The 14,699-nt window shown below is 40.4% G+C and overlaps 1 protein-coding gene across 3 annotated transcripts in view; it reads left to right on the forward strand.

The window, feature by feature from the left end:
* med24 (mediator complex subunit 24) overlaps positions 1 to 13,152 on the forward strand; it is a 68,432-nt gene extending 55,280 nt beyond the window's left edge. For 2 of the 3 annotated variants that reach the window (XM_020529944.2, XM_048614613.1), the window contains 3 exons: positions 1,980 to 2,060; positions 6,498 to 6,646; positions 10,725 to 13,152. In XM_020529944.2, the coding sequence (XP_020385533.2) occupies positions 1,980 to 2,060; positions 6,498 to 6,646; positions 10,725 to 10,841 (347 nt within the window). In that variant the 3' untranslated portion in view covers positions 10,842 to 13,152. The remainder of the gene's footprint in view (positions 1 to 1,979; positions 2,061 to 6,497; positions 6,647 to 10,724) is intronic. The other variant, XM_048614614.1, reaches the window with a different exon arrangement.
* Positions 13,153 to 14,699: the final 1,547 nt, after the last annotated feature.

The raw sequence follows: 14,699 nt of genomic DNA on the forward strand, positions 1-14,699 counted from the left end.
GTCAGCCCTGCTCCACCATTCTCTCCGTCAGCCCTGCTCCACCATTCATTTTCTCAGTCGTGCTCCACTACTCAGTTCTTCAGCCCTCCAAAATCATTCAGTAAAATCATGGCTAATCTGATTGTGGTCCCAATTCCACATTCTGACTCCCCAAACATCTTTTGACTCCCTTTTCTCATCAAGAGTTTGTCTGTCTCTGCCGTAAACATTATTCAGTCTCTGAGGTAGGGAATTCCACAAGCTAAAGATCCTTTGGGAGAAAACATACTTCACATTTTGTCTTAAATGGAAGACTACTTATTTTTTAAACTGCATTCTCTAGTTCTAGTTCTTCAGTTAAGAAGAAACACCCTTTCAGCATTTACCCTGTCAAGCCCTGTCAGGATCTTATATGTTTCCATTAGGTCACTTCCATTCTTCCAAAATTCGATGAACAAAACCCCAACTTGTTCAAACTTCCCTCATAAGATAGCACACCCTGTTCCCGGGAATCGGTCAACTGAACTTTCTCTGATGTGCTTCTGACACTTTTGTATCCTTTCTTAATTAGGGGGATCAATATAGTACACAGTGTTCCAGATGTAGTTGCACCAATACCCTGTACTACTGTAGCAAAACATTCCCTTGCAGTAAATGACAACTGGCCATTTATCTTCTTAAGCACTTAAGCAATTGTTATAACCGTTACCAGGATGCCCAAATCCTTCTATGTCTCTTGAGTTCTGCAATCTCTGACCATTTAAATAATATGCTGCTGTTCTATTCTTCCTGCTAAAGTGAATACTTCACATTTTCTAACACGAAACTCGCATCTGCCAGTTTATTGCCTACTCCTTAAGCTATTTACATCCCTTTGTAGACTTCTTATGTACTCTTCACTAATTACTACCCTATCTAAATTTGTTTCATCAGCAAATTTAGCAACCATGCATTTGGTCCCATCACCCAAGTACTTGGGATAAATTGAAAATAATTGAGGCCCAAGCCCTGATCCCTGTGGCACTGCATTCATCTCATTGTGCCTAACCGACAATGATCCATTTTGCTTACTCTCCTGTTCCTAGCTAACCACTCCTCCATCTATCCTAAAAGGCCATGCCATTTCAATCAGAGTGGAAAAGTGCTGTGAGGTTAGCAATGTCCAAAAATGACAAGGCTGGGATAAAGCCCTGAGAGGTTTAGAAGATACCAAAGCAGAAAAGTTTCTGGAAGCAAAGAGTACGAGGAGCCCATGTCTGGTAGATGTTAGTAAGAAGAAAGCTAATTGCCAAAACTAATTGCAACCGTGTCAATTAAACCAGAACTTTAAAGTGGCGACAAGGTGTGCTTTCAGTGAGGTTTGACTGTCTATAAGATCAAGATATAATAAGATCATTTCAACTAGTTTTTGTATGGTGTAAAATAGATATTTTCTTCCCCCATTTGTGTGTAATAAACTTTGATGTTCCTTTGTTAAAAGTACAATGGCAGCCTCCTGTGAATATGTTCAGTGACTGACCACCACAGCAAACAAATAGTAATAATAAATCTTACAGCCTATGAAGCCTAATTTCTCTTTAGGACGTGCTTTGTTTAGTATTACCATCAGCTGGGATTTTCACATCTGGCAACAAATAATCATGAAAATAGTTTACTTTCTCCCAATATGCCAATTGTATTCAATCCAAATATTTTAGAGCAAAACAAAAGTTATTTTTCGGCGTTTTAAAAGCCAATGAAAGATTTCATTTTTCTACAGAATTTGAAACAGTGACTAATATGGATATGAGTTGACATTTCATATCCCATGGGTATAGTTATGGTCGAGCTTTGCAGCATATTTTAAAAGATTATGTATTGTTTTTGAAATCCAATATTTCTAATCCAACCTTTTACATTTTACGAAAACTAGAAATGATGTTTTCATTTTGATTTTTCACTTCTGTGCTGCCATTTAACTAAATTTTTGTTTAGTTTCTATTAAGTATTTTATCTTTTAGGTGATCGTACAATGAGCAGCTCACTGTCAGCCTCTCAGCTTCACAACGTCAACATGAGAGACCCCTTGAACAGGGTGTTGGGTAAGTGATGGATGGCTACTAAAATCAGTCTGGGTCATGTTGTTATGCTGGCATCTGGCCATTTAACAGCTGTGTTGTATTCAATATTTTCTCTAAAAGTTAATTATGTGCGACCTTTTTTTTCCTCAATCTAAGATACATTCTACGAATTACATTTTTCTTGTGCGACATTTAACATTGAGCACGGCCCGTGTACATGAGCAGCTTAGCAGAAACATTTGTTCTTTGTAAAGTGCTTTAGGATGTCCAAAATATGTCAGTTTTGTTTAAAGAAAAACAGGTTTGTTAGTTCTTTCTGTGTAAGCTGACGATTGTGCTATTTTATATTTTATTAGTTTTCCACATGAAATTTCTAGTGAATTGTTTGCTACTGCTCCCTTGTCATATAATTGCTAAACATATTTATTGGCTGCTAATTTGAGTTTTCAAATGTGGTTTTCTTGGAAACTAATATCCTGCATTTTTCAATACTGAAGTAGTCTCTGGTATGAGTTATCTAAGCAACATAAGGGGAAGGACTTCACTTGCAAAAAAAGGAAGTTGAGCAACCATTGAGACAGTAGGAAGATTTGTATCATGTATTTGGCGACAGCTTTCAGGTAGTGGAAATGATGAGGAAGAAGCATCTTCCTCTTGCTGTGGAATTGCCTGTTTGTGTAAGAGTAATAGCTTTTCCATAAACTCAAACTGCAACAAGCTGGTTCAGTGGTTATTGCTAAATTCCGCATGACCATATTCCGTTTGTGACAGCGGCTTAAATCTCATTTTCATTCGCTGCATATTTGTTAAGAGAAAGAAAAGTAATAATTTGAGGCATTTTGTGCCAATTTGTGATTTATTGAAGGAACACCCTCAAGATCTTCCAAAGCACCACAGAAGCAATGAAATACTTTTGCAGTGTTGTTGTTATCTAGGCTCATGTTACAGTCAATTTTTTACACAGCAAGACCCCACAAACCACAATAAATAAATTATTCTATGATGTTGGTTGACAAGAAAGCGTTGGTCTCCAGAGTTGGGGAAGTCTCTGAGCATCTTTTCTTCCAGTAGTGCCACAAAATCTTTAATATTTACAAATGCGGAGAAGTGAGAGCTCAGATTAGTACTTGGATTTTATTGAAGTGATATCCCTGTGGCCCCTCAGTAATTAGGAGAGAAATTAAACATGTAGTGATCACTTTCCAATGACCACCGCACAACGTTGAATGAAAACAGAGCTGAGCATAGTTACGGTGCACAACATGGTTAAATACGTGATATAACAAGGTGTAGAGCTGGATGAACACAGCAGGCCAAGCAGCATCAGAGGAGCAGGAAAGCTGACGTTTCGGGCCTAGACCCTTCTTTAGAAATGGGGGAGGGGAAGGGGATTCTGAAATAAATAGGGAGAGAGGGGGAGGCGGATAGAAGATGGATAAAGGAGAAGATAGGTGGAGAGGAGACGGACAGGTCAAAGAGGCGGGGGTGGAGCCAGTAAAGGTGAGTGTAGGTGGGGAGTAGGGAGGGGATAAGTCAGTCCAGGGAGGACGGACAGGTCAAGGGGGCGGGATGAGGCTAGTAAGTAGGAGATGGGGGTGGGGCTTGAGGTGGGAGGAGGGGATAGGTGGGAAGAAGGACAGGTTAGGGAGGCGGGGACAAGCTGGGCTGGTTTTGGGATGTGGTAGGGGAAGGGGAGATTTTGAAGCTTGTGAAGTCCACATTGATACCATTGGGCTGCAGGGTTCCCAAGCAAAATACGAGATGCTGTTCCTGCAACCTTCGGGTGGCATTGTTGTGGCACTGCAGGAGGTTAACAACTTCCCTTAACAACTTCTCTTTCAATTCCTCCTTCAATTCCTCCCACTTCCTACAGACAAAGCGGGTGGCCATGGGTACCCGCATGGGCCCAAGCTATGCCTGCCTCTTTGTAGGTTACGTGGAACAGTCCCTCTTCCGTAGCGACACTGGCCCTAAACCCCACCTCTTCCTCCATTACATCGATGACTGTATCGGTGCTGCCTTGTGCTCCCGCAAGGAGCTCGAACAGTTCATCCACTTCACCAACACCTTCCACCCCAACCTTAAGTTCACCTGGACCATCTCTGATACCTCTCTCCTTCCTGGACCTCTCTGTTTCCATCTCTAGTAACCACCTGGAAACCGATATCCATTTCAAGTCCACCAACTCCCACAGCTACCTAGAATACACCTCCTCCCACCCACCTTCCTGCAAAAATGCCATACCATATTCCCAATTGCTTTGCCTCCGCCTCATCTACTCCCAGGATGAGGCATTCCACTCCTGAACATCTCAGATGACCTCGTTTTTCAAGGACCACAACATCCCCCCCTCGGTGGTCGAGAACACCCTCGACAGTGTGTCCCGCATTTCCCGCAATAACAACCAAAAAAGAATCCCCCTCGTCCTCACATACCACCCCACCAACCTCTGGATCCAACACATTATCCTCCGACACTTACGCCATCTGCAATCCGACCCCACTACCAAAGACATTTTTCCCTCCCCACCCTTATCTGCTTTCCAGAGGGACCACTGTCTCCGTGACTCCCTTGTCCACCCCACACTCCCCTCCAGCCCCACCACAACCGGCACTTTTCCCTGCAACCGCAGGAAGTGCTACACCTGCCCCTACACCTCCTCCCTCACTCCCATCCCAGGCCCCAAGAAGACCTTCCACATCAAGCAGATGTTCACCTGCACATCTGCTAATGTGGTATACTGTATCCGCTGTTCCAGATGTGGCCTCCTTTACATCGGGGAAACCAAGCGGAGGCTCGGGGACCACTTTGCAGAACACCTACACTCGGTTCGCACTAAACAACTGCACCTCCCAGTCGCAAACCATTTCAACGCCCCCTCCCATTCCTTAGACGACATGTCCATCCTTGGCCTCCTGCAGTGCCACAACGATGCCACCCGAAGGTTGCAGGAACAGCATCTCATATTTTGCTTGGGAACCCTGCAGCCCAATGGTATCAATGTGGACTTCACAAGCTTCAAAATTTCCCCGCCCCCAACCGCATTCCCAAAACCAGCCCAGCTTGTCCCCGCCTCCCTAACCTGTCCTCCTTCCCACCTATCTCCTCCTCCCACCTCAAGTCCCACCCCCATCTCACACCTACTAGCCTCATCCCGCCCCCTTGACCTGTCCGTCCTCCCTGGACTGACCTATCCCCTCCCTAACTCCCCACCTACACTCACCTTTACTGGCTCCACCCCTGCCTCTTTGACCTGTCTGTTTCCTCTCCACCTATCTTCTCCTTTATCCATCTTCTATCCGCCTCCCCCTCCCCCATTTCTGAAGAAGGGTCTAGGCCCGAAATGTCAGCCTTCCTGCTCCTCTGATGCTGCTTGGCCTGCTGTGTTCACCCAGCTCTACACCTTGTTATCTCAGATTCTCCAGCATCTGCAGTTCCTGCTATCTCTGAAACACGGTTAAATAGCTCACTGACAGTCAGTGCTCAACTTGCAGATAGAATGACCAAGGCTCAGATAGAGTACTAGGGGACAGTTGACATCAGCTAAATGCATCCCAGTACGGGCCAGTTCCAGTATTGTGCATGGGTGGAGTGGGTTGGGGGAGAAAGAGAGTTCACGGAAGATAAACCAAAATAAATGTGCTTACACAATCTTGAAATAACTTGAATTCTGAAAAGGGATTGGTTAGTTCAACTAACTGGATGGCTGGTTTTCGGTGAAGAGTGATACCAACAACGTGGGTTCAATTCCCAAACTGTGTGAGGTCACCATGGAGGACTCTCCTTCTCTACCTCTTCCTGAGGTGTGGTGATCCTCAGTCTGAACCACCTCTCTCTAATGAGAGAGCAGCCCTATGGTCCAGTAGGACTATGCAGCTTTACCATTTTTTAACTCTGTAAAACTGAAATCAAACTGATTTGTTATATTTATTTCTCATTTTCATATAAGGACACTGAATACAGTTAGAGATAGTAAGAACTGCAGATGCTGGAAACAGAGATAACACAGTGCGGAGCTGGAAGAACACAGCAGGCCAGCATCAGAGGAGCAGGAAAATTGACATTTCGGGTCAGGACCCTTCTTCAGAAAATGAATACAGTTAGATGTGTTTTTCTAATCTTTTTCCTAATAAACATTTAAAGCTCGAAAGGTTAAACTTCTTGCAAGACTGTGATATAAAGTTTATGTTTCTGTGATTATTAACCTTTTAATATGAGTGGAGCAGGATATATAGCCTTCGAATTTTGTATCCTGGGATAGAAGCCAATATCTTGTCAAAATTTTGCATCATGAATGCCTGTTCAAGGCTACCCATCTCTAATTGACCTCCCTTCGAAAAAGGATAAAGTCAAAGATTTTTTTTCTCAGTATTTCAAGGCATGTGCAGATAAACATTTAACAACTTGGTGAGCTGAGTTAGGATACTAACCCACAAATGTTGTCAATCTCTTTTTCAGCAAACTTATTCCTGTTGATCTCCTCGATTCTGAGTTCAAAGGTGGCTGGGCCGCACACCCAGTTTGTTCAGTGGTTCATGGAAGAATGTGTGGAGTGTTTGGACCAGGGGAGCCGTGGTAGCGTTCTCCAGTTCATGCCATTTACCATGGTGAGTCAAATCTGGACATCAGTTGATGAGTGAGAAATGTGATGAAAATATGAAGTAAAATAATAGATACAATGATCAAAAAACAGGGAAGCAACTAGTTAATTTTGCAAAGCTTCTTCATTTTGGAATGACAGTAGTTTAGAAAGCAGAAATTGCTGGAGGAACTCAGCAGGTCTGGCAGGATCTGTAGCGAGAAAGCAAAGTTAACATTTCAAGTCAGTGATTAGATTAGAGTACTTTGACTATTCAACTGGATTATCAGGTACTCCATCAAAATTGGTTAGACGTTCAACATGCTAAACTGTCTGCCTGCATCTGTCAACCTTGATATCGAAAAATAAATTATTCAGAACAACCGGAATTGCTCAAGCACAGAGTAGATCCGGGACAGTTGAATATGTAATTCTCTTCCCACCTCTTCCTGTCATATGGAAAGATTGATAAAGATCTTTTGAATGTATTAGTACGTCATTGTTTCTTAGACTTAATCAGTGTGAAAAGTCAATTGCATAATATATAGTCTAGTTGTACACAACACCAAAGTCCCACTCATTCTCATGAATATAATGAAACAATTTATACTGTAGATCACAGCATATAAATCAACTTACTTTATAAGATTTTCTTATGGTGCCACAAATCATGGTTGTGGCCTATATTTAACATACAAGTCAACCTTCTTTACTGTTAACATATGTTACACACACATTGCAAGTTGAACTCAGTTTTTCAACTGCGAAACATGCTTTCAAGAAGGAGTCAGATCTAGTTCTTAGGGCTAAAGTGATCAAAGGGGATGGGGAGAAAGTGGGAATAGGATACTGAGTTAAATGATGGCCGTGATCACATTGAATGGTGGAGCAGGCTTGAAGGACCAAAAAGCCTGCTGCTTTTTACTGTTTTCTATCTTGTCTTGTAAGTTGCACAAGTGAACAAACTATGGAATGATAGTGAATGCATGTCATTGTTGCCAAAATAAAATGGACTGGAATTGAAGACATGCCCACACAAACAGATTACACTTGGCAGAAACAAATCCTCTGGCAAAACAAAAGTGAACTTGTAGCTGGTTTCAAGCTTAAAGTCATAACAATGGCTAACTCAACAAATCACTAAAGAGGGAATTTGGTGTTAGTGAAAAACTGGGACAAGACTGGGGGAAGGACTCCACACTAAAGAAGATCTCCAAAACAAAATATGTCATGGGCAGATGGTGGCATAGTAGTAATATCGCTGACCTAATAATCTAAAGGCATTGGTTCATATTTCACCATAGTTAATGGGATTTAAATTCAGTTAGTAAATCTGGAATAGACACAGCAACTATGACCACAAGAGTCATAATTGTTGTAAAAATCTATCTGATTTACAACCCCCTTCAGAGAAGGAAATCTGTTATCCTTCCCTGGTCTAGCCTACATGTGACCCCCAGAACCACAGCAATGTTGGTGACTCTTAACTGCCCTCTGAAATTACCTAGTTAGCAACTCATTTCAAGGTGGATTGTGAATCGCAAGAAAAAACATTTCCAGTGACACCCACATCCTATGAAAAATGAGAACGGGGCCAGCCACTGACCTGATTTTGAGAAGTGTGTATTGGAATGTGTCCTCTAAAATCATTGCAATGGTCACACCATCACCAGAAGTACAATGTTTATAATACCGACTTGAGTGAACCAAATCAAACCCTGAGTCCAGTGCAGTTCTCAGGGCTACAGCGTATCAACAACCACTTCCTGGAACAAAAATGTCTAATGTTACAGAAGAAGATGAAGGTTATTCAGAGTCTTAAATAAAACATCTCAATGCCAAAATGACAATTCTTAGTGATATATAATCAGTCAAAGTCTTCAACAGGGTCTCAACTGGATGGAAGGAGAATACTTGCCAAGAGCAGAAAACTGTCATTTTCTTCACTACATATACAGAATGTTGAGCTGTAGCCAAGTTGCAAAATTTCAGAATGCCCATTTTTTTGATTCAGCTGACTTAGCAAGTTTTTGATTGACTTTTTTAAAAACTTTCCATCAATTGATTTTTAAGTCATTTTGTTTGATTTCAAAATGTTCTGCTATTCTTGCTAATAGTGTTGCTGTGTTGTTTTGTTTTACCATTTTTTGATTAGAATTTCAAAATAAATGTTTCCACTTTCTTCCACTCCCAACAATCTTCGGCTGTTTCATCAGTGATCTTCCTGCCATCATAATGTCAAAAGTGGGGACATAGCTGATAATTTCATAATGTTTAGCACAATCCATGATTCCTCAAACCCGGAAGCAGTCCATATCCATATGCAGCGCGAAGCCAACAATATCCAGGCTAGGCTGGTAAACAGCAAGTAGCATTCTCGCCACACAGGTGCCAGACAATGACCGTCTCCAACAAGAAAGAATCTGACCATCAGATAGCATTACGATTGCTGAACCCTCATTATCAACATCCTGAGGCTTACCATTGACCAGAAACTGATCTGGAACAACCACATGCATATTGTGGCTGCAAGGTTAGAGGCTAGCAATTCTGCAATGAGTAACTCCCCTTCTACCTCCTCATTACCAGTTCATCACCTCCTAGGCACAAATCAGGAGTCTGATGGAATGTTTTCCACTTGCCTGGATGGGTACAGCTTCAACATCACTCAAGAAGCTTGATGCCATCCAGGACATAGCAGCCCATTTAATTATCACCAGATCCACCACCTTGAACATTCACTCTTCACCACCAACACACAATGATAATGGTGGGTTATCTACAAGATGCACTGCAGTAATTCACAAAGGCAGCATCGACAGCATCTTTCAAACCCACGACCTCAACCATCTAGAGAGACAAGGACAGCAGATACATTGGAACACCACTCCCTGAAAGCTTCCTCTAAGTTGCACACCATTCTGATAAGAAGTTGTATTGCCATTCCTTCACTGTTGCCAGATCAAAATCCTAGAACTCACTTTCCAACAGCACTGTGGGTATCCCTACACACCGAGAATTGCAGTGGTTCAAGAAGACAGTTCACTGGCATGTTCTCCAGGATAATTCAGATGGGCAATAAATGTTGGCCTCGCAAGTGATGACACATTCCTTTGAATAAATTTATATTAATACCTTCAGTAAGGTGTTGACCTTGACTTGGTTTTGACATGCTTCCCTCCAAGTCAGGGCTCAAGCCCTATTCCAGAAATTTGAGCACTTAATTGAGGTTCAATGCAGTATTGTGTGAGTGCTGCACTGTTGGAGGTGTTGTTTCTCAAATGAGATGCTAAACCAAAGCCCCAGCTGTTCCCTCAATATATCAAATTCTGCAAAACAAGAAAAGTAGGATCCCTTGCCTGGTGTCCTGACCAACCAATGTGCTCTGGAAATTATCAGCTAATATTCCCAATTATGACATTAAGATGGAGGGAAGATCACATACTGTTTAAGAAGCGTTTGCTATGCACAAATTGGGTGGTGCATTTTTTTTTACATTGTTACAATGATCCATTGCAGAATTTGTTCTACAGCACTTTGGGAGACCTTGAGGTTGTATAAGATGTTTCAATAGTTTAAATTCTCCTATTTAAAGTTGACCATTATTTACTGTATGGTAATCTTGGGTAATCTGTCATGATATGAGCTTAAAAGGTTTCATTCCTTTACTGTATGCATATGATGTATAACACAATCTTTTAATTTTAGTGCAGCATAAAGTAGTGAATATTTATGCAATTAGTCATAGAGTCATACAGCATGGAAACAGACTTCTTTAGAATTCAACTCCATATCAGACAACTTAGAGTCTGAATCTTGGATTTTCAAAAGCTCTCAAACTGCACTATACCTACTGGAACTGTGATTTTCCAAACTCGAGCAAGCGCTTAAAAAGACAATTAGCTAATCCTAGATAACAAGATGTAGAGTTGGATGAACACGACAGGCCAAGCAGCATCAGAGGAGCAGGAAGGTTGACGTTTTGGGCCTAGAGCTAATCCTATCAAGTTTGGGTGTTTGCGTATTTCAAAATGTTGAGTGTATTCTTTTACACTTTGAATGTGCTGTCTCCTTGACGTCAATTTGTCTTTTTTTTTCTGAAACAGGTCTCTGAGTTGGTGAAACTGCCTGCCATGTCCAAGCCAAAAACAGTACTAGCAATAACTGACCTGGGTCTCCCTCTAGGGCGCAGGGTAGCAGCAAAAGCCATTGCTGCTCTCTGAAGAAAGCCACTCATGTCTAACTACATACAAACAAATAAGTATTCACTGATTAAAAACTGACTGTTCACATGCATTTGAAAACAGTTGAAATTTGTCAGTGTACTTTTATGGTTAATGTCAACTACTTAAACTTGAGTAGCTACATCATTCACACTTTTAATCCAAGGATTTGCACATAAAGGAGCAAAGAAACTGCATCAGAAATCCAATGTTGCATTTTCCACTCAATAGTTTTTGTTGTAGTTATTCATTCTAAATTTTGAAAATAATTTTCTACTTCCAACAGGGAGCTGCACTGGTAAAGAATGTAGATTATGAAATGGGCACTACAGTACTGCAGCCAGATCTCCAATCTGCACTCTTTCCAAGAATAGCTTTCCTGCTGGGAACATATGTTTTTTCTGTTTACATATTTGTGACAGCATACCTCAATTCCCTGAATCTTTTCGAGTTTTCCATATTTAAGGAATATTATGCAGCATTGTTGAGATAAAATCACTGGAAATCTTCAGAATCCCACTGGTTATTGTTGTGGGAAGAGGGTGGGCGAGTTGTGACGAATCAAACAGCCCTTTCTTACCATTCACTTTTCTTGAAATTTATAGCACAGTATCACATGCCAGAGACATATCCTCATTTAGAAATGAGCTGCATTTCCATATGGAATGTATGTATACATGCTATTGAAGCTTTTTGTCCTGCACTCTTCAGAATCGCAAAGGGTGAAACAAATTACAGTGTATGACAAGAGGATGATGATTATTTGCCAACTGGTCAAGATCGTCTTTTCATGCAGTGTAAATTGTTCCCTTTGGGACTTGGTATTCTTATGATTCTGTCCTCTTAGTGCAAAACAAAAAGCTTTGACAATATGTCTCTCAATTTTATTCAGCAATGTTAAACTTATGTACTACCAAGTGATTGTACATATTTATGTGTTTATACCTTCAGACAGACAGCTGGAGCTCTAAAAATTGCTAAGATTTGTTATGGCAAACCTTCTTTTGTAGGACTGTAACTTCACCAGCAATTTGATCAAGAACATGTCAATTATTCAGTGGTGTTATGGAGATTATGAGAATAAGGCCTGTGTTGTTCGTTGGTACATTTTCATTAACTTCAGCTCGCAGTAACCAAACAAAGTTGAATTTGCCAAATTTCTGTTGTGGTTAATTGGCTTGTTGCGTGACCTTGTTCATTGCAGCATTTCTACCAAATCCATTTTAATCAGCTCCAGGACAAAACATACCAATTTAGAAAGGCCACCTTAAAGAAGGAATTTGCAGTCCAATTCAAGCTAGGTGAATACAATTAATCAAGTGCAATGCCATTAAGCAGGTATCACCAAAAGGCTGCAGCACAGCATACCATGCCAGTATAATCAAAGAAACATATCACAAAGAAGGGGATGTGTTTGAGCTGCCCAGTTTGAAATGATTCAACTCTAATAGATTATTAAGAGTTTTCACTGAATTGATACCTACCATATTTTGCTATTATTTCATGATAGTTAGCTGATTTTAATTTATTTTGTCATGTTCCACATTAACTGTTTTATATTAAGTTCTTTTTAAACACATCTGTGTTAGTTTAGTGTAACCATTTTATAAAATGCCATGCCTTTTATTACATGAATTTTTCAACAATATTTTTTTAAAAATCTGCAGTGGAATGTCCTGTCCTCTATGACCCCTCTCTTTACCTGATTGATGCTGACTCAACTGTGTTCATTGTAGTGCTCTTTGTGGATGCAAACACAATTATTCTCTCATGACTTTGACATTACAGTTTATTTCAGTTTTCTGGATAAGGAAAAATGTTGCAGAAGATCCGACTTTAACCAGTGGAATATATGCATAGCAACTGTGGACTGAATTGAACGCCACAGTTGTGTTCCCTGTGAATGAGTAACACCACCCTCGACATCCAAGCTGGAAAAGACACTTTGACAAGTTGCCAGCAAGCTGTTCATTGATTTGTAATTATCATCTTTTGGGGAGAAGGGACAATGGGAGCAACTTGGAGACTGGTGATGAAGGTTGAAAATGTAAAATGTTGATCAGCCCTTGTTTTCTATGTTTTTCAACAACAAAAAAAAATGTGCAACAAAAGCAACTTTTTTCTTGTGGATTTTGTGGCACGTCAGTTGCAAGATTGCATATACATTAATGACACGGCTATTATAATTGTTCTGCACTGTGTTTGGAAATTTTTTTTATTTAAGATTGTCATTTTATAATGAAATGGTAAAGTGCTTTGTCCTGTGTAGCTATTCGGCTGCTTAGTGAAATAAAAATATTCCTCACGTTTACTTTTGAAGCTATTTTATTGTTTGCCATCACGTCATAGATTAATCTGATTAATAAGTAAAGATGTGAAGATTTTTGAATTGAATAGTCTGCATCAACAGCTACTGTATTCATTTGTCTAAGTTGTAATGTACTTAGCTGAATATTTCCATTTAATGTGTTAGCACCATTACTTTCTGCTGTAATTATAATGCACATTTAGAAACAGAATACCGAAAGGTGAATTCTGTTAATTGGTTAGCTATGTAAAACCACATTTGAGAGTGTGGTAGGAGCAATGAGTAGATTGTTGAAGTAGTAGTTGTGGGCTGGAGGAGTGTTGAAGTGAAATGTGCTTAAGGACACTAATATAGAACAGGGATGTGCTGTTTACAATGGGTGGCAAGATAAAACTGAGATGGCAGGACAATAGCTTACAATGTAATAGATGAAATGTGGATATCTTGAAGTAATTTATACATGTGCACACCAATTTCAACCAGGACACAAGCTCCCTGTTGGTTTAAAAGATTCTATATATATTCCAGTGCTGCAGCACCATTTTTGTCATCTAGGACCTTCAATAAACAATGCAGGTAGAAAAAGAAACACGTTATTTTCTATTTGGAGGTGACAGTATAGTTTGCTGTGCCTGATTTTAATACTCATAAATGCAGTGTCCTTGCCTGATTCTCGTCTTCCATCCTGGAGAGTGGGAGTTCCTATTTTGTATATGGAAATTGAACAAAGAATGATATTGTGTCTTAGAGTATAACGTTTACCCCGCTAGCTTTGTAGTCATTTCACAGATGTCTGCTAACTTTGAAAGAAAGAAAGAAAAACATTCTGGAAGTCATATGTAGGCCCAACCAGGATAGTAACGGGAGATGTCCTAAAGGACATTAGTGAACCCAGATGAGTTTTTACAACACTTGATTGTTGTTACCATTACTGAGACTAGATTTCAATTGCAGATCTTTAAATCCAGTTTAAATTCCACATCTGCCATGGCAGGATTTTGAACTTGTGTTCCTGTAGCATTAGCCTGCATTACTAGTCCAGTGATATTACCACTATCCCTCCATTCATCCTGTAGAGAGAGAGAAAAACATAGATAATTTTTTTTTCTATTCATTTGTGGGATATGGGCGTCGCTGGCTGGCCAGCATTTCTTGCCCATCCCTAGTTGCCCTTGCAAAGGTGGTGGTGAACTGCCTTCTTGAATCGCTGCATTCCTCCTGCTGTGGGTTGACCCACAATGCCATTAGGGAGGAAATTCCACGATTTTGACCCAGCAACAGTGAAGGAACGGCGATATATTTCCAAGTCAGTATGGTGAGTGACTTGGAGGTGGTGGTGTTCCCATGTGTCTGATGCCCTGATGTCTGATAATGAATTGTAAAAGGCACTTATGTGTTCATGCACATTTAAAAATTTAATTACCAGCATGTTTTATATACATAAACCAGAAGTTCTTCAAAATGTATAGCTGTAACTCCAAAATTAGAACAGTTTTTAGTTTCTGATTGTAAACTCATTATTGTTAGCTCAACAAATGAAGCAAATGATT

Source organism: Rhincodon typus, chromosome 30 (genome assembly GCF_021869965.1).
Source record: "Rhincodon typus isolate 14 chromosome 30, sRhiTyp1.1, whole genome shotgun sequence".
NCBI lineage: Eukaryota > Metazoa > Chordata > Chondrichthyes > Orectolobiformes > Rhincodontidae > Rhincodon > Rhincodon typus.